Here is a 12,805-nt window from a genome sequence, read left to right as displayed (position 1 = left end):
CGCCGCTGCTCACCAGGCTCGGCGCCCCGGTCCCCGGCGGATGAGTTCTCAGTGTCCCTAGGCTCTTGAGCCGGAGCCCGTTCACCGCCCTCACGCGGACCAGGTCCAGAGCCGGGGGCTCGATTGCCGCAGCAGCCCGCTCGACTGCCACCAGACGTCGCCGCAGTCCGCTCGGGTCGCCCCTCCGTCGTCTGAAGGCTTAGGTGCCCAGTTGTCGTCCCCGTCTCCGCCTCGTGTGTTCCGGCGCTCTTGGCCTCCTCAGGCAGCCCGCCGTTCCTGCCGCCCGGGACCCAGGGGCACCGGAGTCACTCCAGAAGCCAAGCCTCAGCCGCCGCCATTACTCCGCTTCCCACCGGAGAGGCCTCTGCCAAACTTTCACTGCCTCCGCTGGCGGCGTCGCATAGAGCGGTGATCTGGGAGCACCGGAGCTAGTACTGCACCTCCGGTCGCAACCTCGAAGATTTTTAGGGGTTAATGCTCGCTATTAAAGGGCGATACAAGGTTCAGGGCCGGGGAGCCTCGCCAGGCACGTCCGCTCAGGCCGCCACCTTAGCCACGCCCCTCCCCCTCTACCTCTTTAAAAGTAAAACCCACACACAAAAAATATAAACAATTACCCTAAGGAAGTATCAATTAATTACTATTAATGATCAACTAATTATTAATTAATGAAACAAATTACATCCAGGCCTTTGCCCCTATAAACCCCACAACCCTCACCTAAAATTAATTACACAATTCCCATAATTAATTTACAATTAATTAATATTTATTAACAATTAATTATTAATTAAACATAAATTACTTCCCACCCTTTACCTCTATAAACCCCACAACCCGCACCTAAAACAATTACACAATTACCATAATTAATTAGAAATTCATTAATACTGATTAACAACCAATTAATAATTAATTATTAATAAATTGCTTCCCACAAGTAACACTATAAAATCTCGATTAAATTTAAAAAAACATTAATTTTAATATAATTAAATTACTACCCACCTTATTCCCCTATGAACCCACACCCGCTACAGAATACACAAAATGTAATTAAAATAAAATTGATAACTACTAAAATGTTAACATATATTAAAAAACATAATTCTCAAACAAAAAAGAAATCACATACATTTAAAATATATACTAATTTACATAACACTAATTAAAAAATCGATATTTTAAACAACTATATTTTAGCAAATGATAATAATGACTTCTATAGCCGCTGCCCGAATGTACGTCCTGGTGCTGCCTGCAGTCCCCCGATGACATTTGGGGCCGACTCTGACCCTTCCAGCGCCCGCTCTGCTCCTGCGGCCGGAGGCCTGCCCTCCTCAGCATGGCGGCCCCCATGTGGCGCGGGCTGGAGCCAGGGCGCCACTACCCCTGAAGAACGGGACGCTTCCCCCTACGGCGAGAGGCTGAGGCAGCTGGTCCGGAGGGCCGCTGACCCTCCCTGGGTGCTACGGTGTACGGTGGAGCCGAGCGAGGGTGGCCGTGAGTGTCTCCTGTGGTCTGCGAGGCCTGGGCCCATCCTGAGGCGGCGAGCCGGCCTGAAGTGGAGTGATGGTGGCGGCTGCCGAGTGAAGGTGGAGGGGGCCCCGTGGGGCCGCGATCAACGCCGACGGGTGGACCAACGCGAGCGGCGCCATTGAGGTGAGGGCTCCTTGGGGGGGGGGCCTGGGCCTGCGCTTGTCACCGGGGGCTCGGGCACGCATTGGCGGCCCTGGGGCGTCCCCGCGACCTGCTGGATTGGACCCCGGGACCCCCCACTGAGGATTGCGACCATAGGAGGACCTGTGGGTGGCGGCCCGGTGGCCCAGCGCTCTTTCTGCACGGCGATCCCCCTGCCCTGTGCCGCCTGCGTGGGGCTGGTGACGCCAGGGTGGCGGCGGCTGGCTCCCCTGCGCTGCCTGAGGAATAGCGATGCTGCAGATCTGCGCCGGAGCGTGGGAGCGCTTACGGGGGGATTCCCAGGGGCCTTGTCTGGCCTGGAGTTGTGTGCCAGTATCTGTTGTAGACCCTGGGACGCCCTGAACCTGGGCCCCCTGGTTTTGGGACCCATCTGGGAGCGACACTGCACCTTGACTGGATCAGTGGGGTGCTGACTGACTCGGGGAAGACTGACCGGCGCCTTGGGTGCTGCTCTTCCCCCCCTCCGAGCACCCCCGCCTGCAGGACTCTGTTTCGCACCGGCCAGGAGTGGGGGTGAGATTCGGCCACCATCTCGGGTGGCGGGGGCACAGCCTTGACATCCACTCGCCCTTCCCCGGCACGTTTTGGTTGGCCAGCTGCTACAATGGGCAAATCCCGCGCCCCCCGGCCTCCGGCTCCGCGACCCAAACAACGATGGACCAGTTTGCAACATTGGATCGAGGGCCTGGTGGAGGAGTAGCCGTCGGCTCGGGCCCAGCCGGAGGAGATCTCGCGACCATCCTACAGGCGATCAACGCATCCCAGTCGTCAGTGGAGAGTAAGATAGGGGAGGTCCGGACCAATATGGCCTTAATCCGTCAAGACCTTCTCAAGGCCACGGAACGTATCACTGAGGACAAATCCCGACTCTCCACAGTAGAAGATGACGTCAAGTCCAAAATAGCCCGTCTTCAGTCACAGACCTCAGAACTCCATCGTCGAGCCAAGGATGCCGAAAACAGGGTGCGCCGCAACAATCTGCGCGTCCTGGGCTTTCCAGAGGGAGTGGAGAAGGCCAACACCGCCACCTTTATGGAAGCCTGGATCCGCTCCTTGATACCCAAGGATAAACTCTCCCCCTGGTTCGCGGTGGAGCGGGCTCATCGCTCCCTCGCCCCTAGACCACCGCCTGGTGCCCCCGCCCGGCGCATCATCCTTCGAGTCCTTAATTTCCGCGACAGGGACGCCTTGCTGGGGGCGGCCAGGGAGCTGGGGCCGTTGCATTATCAGGACTCCAAGATAATGGTGTTTCCGGACTACTCAAGGGAGGTTCAGTCGCAGCGCAGATCGTACGATGAGGTCAAACAACAACTTAGAGCGCTTGGCCTGCGGTATAGACTTCTCTTCCCAGCCCGGCTGAAGGTGATTTTTCAGGCCAAGTCCTTCTTCTTCGATTCCCCCCAAGCCGCCTGGAGGTGGCTTACGGAGGAGCGTCCCCTCCTGCCGAGGGCTGTTCCCCCCGCTGTCCAAACGTGTCCCGGAGCGAGTGAATCAGACTGCACCGAAGCCCAGGAGACGCCGGACGGGATCCCGGAGAAGGGCTGGCCGTCGAGGTGGCGGCTCCCAATCGCCGGTGGCACGGCCCCAGCGCTATCTGACAGACCCAGGAGCGGGGGTCTGCTGCTCCGCCATTGGTCTCCTCCTTGGTGGACATGGGCAACGTCCCCGGACCCAGTGAGACTATGAGACGAGCCTTGTCGGACTCCGACCTGTCCGGAAGCCCTGTGATCCACGGGTCAGACGTGGACACCGGCCCATAAACAGCACGGCCGCTGGTGCCCGCAGCTCCAATTTGGATTTCCTTACTGATACATATGCCCATGACTTCATGCACAGACTCACTCGGAGCTTGCCTGACTGGTTTGTGGGGGTATCTATGGCGCTGTAATCCTGAGCACGAACACCTTAGTCCGCAGATACTTGACCATTTCTTCTTCCTTTAACGTGCTGTTAACATTTATCCGAACACATGGGGGGTTCTGACTCAGCCATGTTCCGATTTTGTGGTTGCTAACCGTTTTAGCTTAGCTGGTTGCCTCCTTGTGAGGTATTGGGGATTTAGTTTAGGGCGACAGAAGCTTCCTGTTCTGAAGTATATGGTGGGGGGAGTTGGGGGGCGAGGGAGGGGGGAGAGACCGTTGTCTCTCGGGATTTGGTTGTTGTTGACCGCCTACGGGCTGCCTTGTTTTGTTCTTATGAGTAGTCACACGTCCTACTATCCTCTTCGACCGTCACACGCACCTCTGTCTTCCTTAGCTAGGCCCCTGAGCCCAGGACTTAGCTCGACCCTTCCCCCTGACGGGAGGGGCTCCTCTTTGCCCACTCACTACACTCCAGATCCCACTTCCAAACATGACCCGCGCCTATGACACACTCCTCCACATTCTCTCCTGGAACGTGGACGGCCTCCTTGATCTCATCAAACGAACTGCGGTGCTGCGGGCTGCCCGCCGCCACAGGCCTGATGCCCTTCTCCTCCAGGAGACACATCTTCTGGGTTCCCAGTGCTAATTCCTGGCCAGATACGGGTTCGAACGGGTCTGGCACTCCGGTTTTACCAGAGGCTCCCGAGGGGTGGCCATTCTTCTGAAGCGGGGACTTCCCTTCACCGTGATCGATGCCATCACTGATACCCAGGGCACGTACGTGGCCTTATTGGGACTGATTGAGGGTAACCCCTTGAATCTCCTCTGCACCTATGTTCCCCCAACACTCTTATCATCCACTCTCCGGCGCCTCACGCAGGTAATTTCCTCCCTTCCCCAGGGCCTCACCGTCGTTGGGGGAGACTTCAACGCGGTCCTCCAACCCTCCAGGGATGTGTCAGGCCCTCCCTCGGCGCAGCGGCTCGCCTCTGCAAAAAGCTTGGTGGGATGGACCTCGGCAATGGGTTTTTGCGATGTCTGGAGAGTGTGGAACCCCCGAAGGCAACAATATACTCATACATCAGCCGCCCACCGCACCCATTCTCGCATAGATTTAATACTGATACCCGCCACGGACTGCCAGTTGGTGTCAGGGGCAGAGATTCTTCCCAGAGGAATTTCCGATCACTCCCTCATCTTGCTCCGCATTAGGTCTCCGACCACAGGCCCCAAGACAACCTGGCGCCTAAATGCGTGGTTCTTGCAGGACCCCAAGCTGGTGGACTCCCTCGGCCCGGAGCTTCGACATTACTTCTCCACCAACATAGGGTCAGTCCCTTTGCAGGGAACGCTCTGGGAGGCGGGTAAAGCAGTGCTCCGCGAAGTCGCCAAGGAGCTCGTGCATGCCAAGCGCACGGCCCAGACCGCCCAGCTAGCACAGCTGGAGTCCAGAGCCGTTCGCTTGGAAGAGGCTCAAAGGGCTACTGACAATGCCGACCCCTCTAGACAGCTTGCACTAGTCCGGGACGAGATTCGGTGACTTTCCCTTGAGTCGGCCAAAATGCTCTGGCGCTCCTCTGTGGCCCGCATCTACGGCTGGGGCGACAAGAACGGGAAACTACTCCACAATCTGGTATCCTACCCCAGAGCCCATCGCATCATCCCTGAGATTCGAACGGCCCATGGGACGCGCCATGTAACATCTTCGGCCATTGCGCAAACCTTCGCACAGTATTACGAGGAACTCTATACCGCACGCCCCCCCCGGAGCCTCCCTCGCCGACTTGATCACAGACTCCGACTTACGCCTTCCGTGTCTCCCCAGAGAGGCGGCGGATGCCCTAGACGGCCCTCTCTCCTCTGAAGAAATTTATGGCGCCATCTCCCTGCTATGCTCCGGCAAGACGCCAGGGCCTGATGGATTTCCACGAGAATACTACTCAGCGTTCCGCGACGATCTGGTCCCCCATCTGACAGAGCTCTTCTGCCAGGTGGTCGATGTTGGGTCCTTCCCGTCTGAATCTGACGTGGCGACCATCGTGGTCATCCCGAAGACACAACCACCCTCCCTGGATTGCTCCGACTACCGCCCCATCTCCCTGATCAACACCAAAATAAAAATCTTTGCCACTGCCATAGCCCAAAGACTCCGGCCTCTCTTCCAGGATTTGGTCCATCCCGACCAATGCGGGTTCATGCCGGCCAGGGGTACCTGTCACTGTATCCGCCGTTTCCACCTTGCACTGGCTCATCGACATCGCCTCTCCCCATACCTGGCCCTACTCCTTGTTGACTTTGAGAAGGCCTTTGATACAGTGGACTGGGGATACTTGGGAGACGTTTTGGAGAAGATGGGCTTCGGCATCCCCTTCCGCCGCCTGATCCAGGTTCTTTTTAACAGTCTTAGAGCCCGTATGATCGTCAACGGTGCGTCCTCCGAACCATTTCCGATTCGGAGAGGTACCCGCCAGGGTTGCCCCCTCTCACCACTCGCGCTGGCGATAGAGCCCCTGGCGGCACTAATGCAGCAGGACTCCCTCATCCAGGGCTGTAAGTGGGATCAGAACCAGGTGGACAAAACTGCTCTATATGCAGACGATGTTCTACTTTATTTGGCCGACCCGGAGCACTCTGGCCCTAGGTCTCTGAAGGCCCTTTCTGCTTTTGAGCAAGTCTCGGGTCTTCGCCTCAACCCGGCGAAATCCACACTGGTCCCCCTTCACCCCTCCAAGGCATGCTTCGACTGGCAGGCGGTGATTCCCCTCCAGAGGCAGTCTTTCAAGTACCTGGGTATATGGGTGACCCTCCTGCCTGAGCTAGAGTGGGCCCTTAACGTTGCCCCCCTAGTCACCCAGATGAAAACTGATCTCAGGCACTGGCAGTCCCTTCCCCTTAATCCATTAGGCCGCAGCGCCCTTTTGAAAATGATTATTCTTCCCTGTTTTCTTTATATTTTGCAGAACACTTCGATTCCCCTCTCGAGTAGCTGGTTCAAAGAACTGGATAGCGCACTTATCCGGTTCCTCTGGGGGAGTGGGTGATCACAATTGTCCCTGTCCCATTGCCGGGTCCCCCCCTACGACGGCGGCATGGGAGTCACCAACATCTACTTTTACCACCTAGCCACAAAACTCATTGTGATTCATGACTTGTTTGCGGGCAGCTGATCTGACCCAGCCTACCGAGTGGAGCTCACTGTCCTTGACTTTGCGCAGATACAGGGCTTCCTATATGGTTCCCCAGTGCCGCACTCTGTGCCCTCAATCACCAGATCGGTCCTTATGGCCTGGCGCGCTGCCCTCCGTATGGTACACTGGGATCGGAAACTGACTAGACAAACGCCCCTATGATGTGGCACCTGGTTGGGGGAGAGCTCATCCATGGAGGGTTTCCGCCGCTGGGACCTGGTGGGGATATCCCTGCTGGGAGACGTGTGGGTAGGGGACCACGTACGTTCCTTCTCTGACCTACAGCAAAGGCACGCCCTCCTACGCTCCCAGTTCTATAAATACTTGCAACTCTGTCACGCCCTCCACATACACCTCCCAACACCCACCTCTCTTCCGGAGTTTAGTCCTCGGGAGGCTCAAGTCATGCTGGGTAATCTGGGGAGAGGGGGGGTGTCCCGAATATACTGAGCCCTGATTAATAATTGCCCCACATCCTTGGATCGCCTTAGAGAGCGATGGGAGGGGTGGGTGGGCCCTTTGGACGAAGCAGACTGGCGGGATGCCCTGATGGCTCCCAAATCCCTAACCACATCTTCCAAACTACGCCTGGTCCAGCTTTACTTCCTTCACATGGCATATCTCACGCCGGTCCGCCTCTTTTCGAGCAGGTGTGAGGACCTCCCTGGCCTGTACCCGGTGAGCCGACACCCCCGCTGACTTCTATCACATGGTGTAGCTCTGTCCGGCCTTGGTTCCATTCTGGGGAGGGGTGGAATTGGAACGTATGCGGGCTTTGGGTTGGGTGGTCCCCCACGACCCCAGGCGCCTGTTATTGGGAATGTTCGACGGCCTGGACGGCTCCCGGGCCGATAAACGCTTCCTGAAAACAGCTCTGGCGGTGGCGAAACGAGACATCGCAGCTAAATGGTCCCAGACAGAGGCACCGATACTACGGAAATGGAGGATGGGGGTGGATTGGTGTGGGGGGCAGGAGGAGGCCCTCTTTGAAGCTCGGGGATGCCCTGAGATGTTTGGTAAGGTATGGGGCAAATGGTTGGGCTTGTTACCATCTTGATTGGACCTGACCCGTTAACTCAGTGTGCTACGGGGGTGCTAGTTATTTATCCTGAACAGACTGATATGATTTGTGTTTTCATTTGGGAGGGACAGGGGTTTATAATTGAACTGTGTGACTTATGATTAATGAACTTATTTGTGTTGAAAACTTCAGTAAAATTTGATTATCAAAAAAATATATATAAATGACAGGAGCAATGCTAGAGTGCCCTTGATCTCGTCTGTTCAATTTTTCCTAACTATTTCTCAGTGAGCTTATTAGCATTTACTGCTGAAATCTTTCTATGGTCGTTGCTGTCTTAACCCTTTTCTCTATTTATTTTTCTCTCATTTCTTTCATCCACTTTTCCTTCTCATCTGCTGCTTTTTCTCCTCCCTTTCTGGTCTCCTTCTCTGGTTTCTGTATCCTACTATATAATTGTCCTCTTTTCTCTTTTCATCACTCCTTTCCTGCTACCCCCACTCTACCTTTATCCCTCTAGCGTTTGAGATTACCCATATCACTGTTCTCTCGATTGTCTCGCTCTCCAGTCGCTGACATTATTCTTCTAACTCCCCTTTCTTGTATTCTCACTCTATCTTGTCCGTCCTTCCTGCTCCTCTTCTTCCCTTTTACCACATTATGCCTGCTCTCTCCCATTCATCCCTACGCTCTATGTTTCACCCCCACTCCCCTCACCTACCTTCTCCTCACTCCTCTGCCCCACACTCCACCATACTAGTGCCCAGCCTCTTTCAATCTCTCGTGGTTTTCTTCCTAATTTTAATCTCTTCCTCTTTGCTGCTCTCTTTGTTCTCTTTTCTTCTTCAGGTAGCTGCTTTCGGACATGAATCCACCTTTACTGAGCTCCGTCCCATACTTCCAGTAGTGCTGCCTGCTCCATTGTTTCCCAGGCAGAATACTGGCAAGAGCTAGGAATGAGGTAGCATCAGCAGGCTCTGTTAGAGTCAGTGCCACCTTCGCCTCTTGTCCATGTGCAGGTAACACTCCCTTGGGAGGAAAGGAAGCAATAATGCAACACATTTCAATAATGCCTCTTAAGAGCCAACTATGGTCCAATCTCATGTGAGATACCTTTGTAGCAGAAACATGACCACTTCCTTACTATGCAGCCATTCAGTCACTCCAAGGCATTTTAAAAGAAAGTTCAAGTTGGAAGAGGATTCTTCTATTAGGGAAGTTTCACAATCAGACAAGCTGAGAGTCAGGTTTGGTGGCTCAGTGCACTAAAGCATCCACTCCAGGATTCTGTTTGACCTCATGGTCACTAGTGCAAATCCGAATTGGTCCCATTCAGCATTCAATGTTTCTGAGGTCGATAAAATAAATACCATTGAGTTGGGTAAAAATACATATGCATCATTCAGCGCCAAGACATCCCAATGAGAGAACATCTGCTTTCCAAATACACACGTTATGCTATGACAGTTTATGCTACCATGTTCCTCGTTAACGGTCCATGGACTCTAAGTAAGGCACCCCGATAGAAAAATACACAATAAATGAACACATTTTTCAAGATGGACCAAGCAACTGAGACAAGACATAATCAGAATGCTAAAATGCTAATCATGCAGTATTCTATATTTGTAATTTGTAATTGTATTTATATAGCACTTACTACCCCTGACGAGGTGTCAACGCGCTTTTCGGCGAGTGGCACGCTACTCTGAAACCCAAAAGGGATTAGTATTGTGAAATTTGAGCAGTGGACATGCGAGTCTGTTAGGTGGATTGAAAAGGATAATGGGGGAATAGAAGAGGGAAGAGTCTAGAAAGTGTTTATTGGGAGATCATAGCAGTAAGATGAGGTTTGGGGTGAGATTAAGGAGAGATGGAGGAAGGAAGAATCTCTAGAAATGGATTAGGGAGATCATAGTAGTAAAATGAGTTTTAGAATGAGTCAAAGGAAGGTTAGGTGAAGGAGGAATTTAGAAGGGTTGTTTGGGAGATCATAGAATTGGAAAGAGGTTTAGGGTGATCCAAGGCGGGATAGAGGAGGGAAGTGTCTAGAAAGTAGTACAGCCACTGAGTGAGCAACACAATGTACACTTACCCAGTGAAATCAAGGCTTGGTGAATTTCATTCATCACATTCCTATACAGTTCCTTTTGCCACTCGTGTAACAGCCTCCACTCGTCCACAGAGAAACAGGCAGCAACGTCGTGAAATGTAAGCAGGGTCTGAAAGAGGTAATCCAGGCCTTAGGCACGCTGATAAATTAGATAGAATACACAAACACAAATTGTCATGTTAAACTGGTCATTAACAACACTCAGGGAAAAGCAAATACCACCCAAAAACCAACAGATATGATTCTAGATAAAGTGTTTTATATCTGCAGGACCAACTTTGAATTACTCTATATATGTTGCTTTGTGGACTTTCGTGCAGCCTTCGACTTGGTGGATAGGGACTGTTTGTGGGAGACATTGAGAAAGTATGATGTCCCTGCTGATCTTTTGCTGATTATCCAAGAACGGCATAGCCATAACTGGGCACGGGTAATTAAAGATACCTCTGGCGGCCTTACAATGGAAATACCGATAAATAATGGGTTGAGGCAAGGCTGTGTTTTGGCCCCGTTACTTTTTGCCATATTTCTAGCAGACTTGCCCGTTCTCTTTGGTACAGCGAGAGGTGCAAGTCCAAAAATAAATGGTAAGCATTTGTCCTGTCTGTTGTATGCAGATGACCATGTAATAATGGACCAAACAGAGGTGGGGCTTCAGAGGAAGTTAAATGTATTCAATGAATATTCTATCGCAAAGCGACTTACAGTAAACATGGATAAGACAAAATTCTATGCCTTGGGAAGAAAAGTACGAAGTTTAGCTGGTACTTGGGCCAAACCAAGTTAGATACTGTAAGTGAATATAAATACCTCGGAATATGGTTTGCAAGGTCTTTGAAGTGGGATACCCATTTGGAAGCACAGAAACTAAAAGCGCATTTAGCGGTATGCGGGCTGAAAAGATTCAACCATAGCTATGGCGATATGTCAAATAAGCCTCTCTTGACTGCCTTTAAGGCTATGGTTCCGCCACAGTTCCAATATGGGGCTGAAGTTCTCTGCATTGATGGGAAAAGCACCTGGGATAAAGAGGAGGGAAAATGTTTAAAATCCCTGCTGTCCCTCCCTGGGTCGGCAATGATCCAGGCAGTAAGATTAGAATTGGGCCTAACCGCATGGAATGTCCAGGTGCAGATGAGTCTCCTTAGATTCTGGAACCGTTTGGGTCAGGGGGAAGTCACTAAGGTGTCACAATGGTGCATGAAAGAAATTCAGACCAGAGAGTTAAAGTGGGCGAAGGCAACAAGAAGGAAACTCCTGGCCATTTGTGACCACCTGAATGTGAACATCAACCCTATGACACTCCAAACTAATGTAATAAAGAATGTTCTTAAAGTGCAGGGTAAAGAAACTTCTAGGGCAATAGACCAAATGTATCTGAGAGAGAAAGACTCCGTAAAGTTTATGAGCTCAGGATGGGAGAAAGACTCAAACTTTCCATATATAGACTTGTTACCAAACCGTTGGTTAAGAATAGAAGTTCTTAAATTAAGAATAGGTATTAATCCGTTATTTACAAATAGTGCAATAAAAACTGCCTTAACGCACCCTGATGGTAAATGTGTGTGTAAACTAGGAATGAAATGTGATATTTTGCACATCTTACTGGATTGTTATATGTTTTTAAATTTACGCAAACAGTTTGTTCGCCCAATATTTTTAAAATATGATGTTGAGGATCGCACCCAAGCATGAGAGCTTCTAGTTGATATGGAAAATCTTGATATTGCGATAGCCATCGGGAAATGTATGCAGGGGGTATATAAGTTCCTGATTTGACTGGAGGCCCAAAAATAGCCAATAGCCCTATAATCCAAATGAACTCTGGTTTTAAATTGTACAAAGGTTGTTTTTAGGATAATATAACTTTTACTGTTAAGAATATGAATTTGTGTTATGTGATTTTATATGATAAAGTATGAACTGTGGTTTATAGATCAAATGGTCTAAATAAAATTATTTTTTTACTTGAATTTGACTACTCTATATAAAACAGCATGGCGATTTCTGCTGCTACTAAGATATTATCAGAATATGTAATTAGGGGTCAGATGCACAAAAGACTGCATTTGCAAAGCCAGTCAAACCAACTTTGTGAATGTGCATTGTACACCCTAATGTCATTTTTAAGTCGAGCCTAGCGGCAGCGTGGATACACTGCTCACTCTGCAAGACTGCTGTAGTAGAGTATGGGTGAGAAGCTGCGTCTACTCTCCACCCATATTTTTCATTGGGTTGTGTCATTGTCTTTCGTAAATACTGCCTCCAGATTTGTTAATAGGCTTGTTAGTCCCTCCTTAGTATGGCCTTGTCTTCATTTGTACCCTCTTATGGCGACTGGCCCTTTTACTAAGGTTGTTACATGGGACCTGTTATTTAGTCTGTAGCACTATTTACTTTATTGAGTTTCTCTTACTGCAGGCCGGAAATGCGCTGCTTCAGCTGAAACCGCTTGTGGTTTTTTAAGCAGCACGGGTGCCCCCGTAACACTGCTGCCAGATTTCAATCATTTAACCCCGCATTATCTTGTCTGTTTCAACCCCCCCACCGAAGTAAAATGGAGTTAGAAATGATTAGCTAATTAAGTCATGTGAATTCCAGGTAGCACATAATCCTGTGCTAATGGGCTGAAGTGGACAACTGCATATCTGTGCTACATGTCATCTGTACAAAAGCCACCTAACGGGTTGCTTTCAAAAGCCTGTTTTATTAACACCACCACCACCAACAACAATGCTACCACAAACACCACCACCAATACCACCACCACCACCACCAATACCACCACCACCAATACCACCCCTAATATCACCACCAATACCCACACCACCATAACCACAAATACCACCACCAATACCAATACCACCACCACCAATACCACCACTGCAAATACCAATACCACCACCACCAATACCAC

At 51.0% G+C, this 12,805-nt stretch overlaps 1 protein-coding gene across 1 annotated transcript in view; it reads right to left on the bottom strand.

Annotated features, from left to right (window-relative positions):
- LOC147708592 (uncharacterized) overlaps positions 1 to 12,805 on the bottom strand; it is a 122,700-nt gene that overhangs the window by 98,262 nt on the left and 11,633 nt on the right. The window contains exon 2 of the mRNA XM_086927265.1: positions 9,871 to 9,997. Coding sequence (XP_086783391.1) covers positions 9,871 to 9,997 — 127 coding nt within the window. The remainder of the gene's footprint in view (positions 1 to 9,870; positions 9,998 to 12,805) is intronic.

Source organism: Lissotriton vulgaris, chromosome 6 (assembly GCF_964263255.1).
Source record: "Lissotriton vulgaris chromosome 6, aLisVul1.2, whole genome shotgun sequence".
Lineage (NCBI taxonomy): Eukaryota > Metazoa > Chordata > Amphibia > Caudata > Salamandridae > Lissotriton > Lissotriton vulgaris.
Note: the sequence above shows the minus strand (reverse complement) of the source record. Positions and strands in the feature narration are given on the sequence as shown.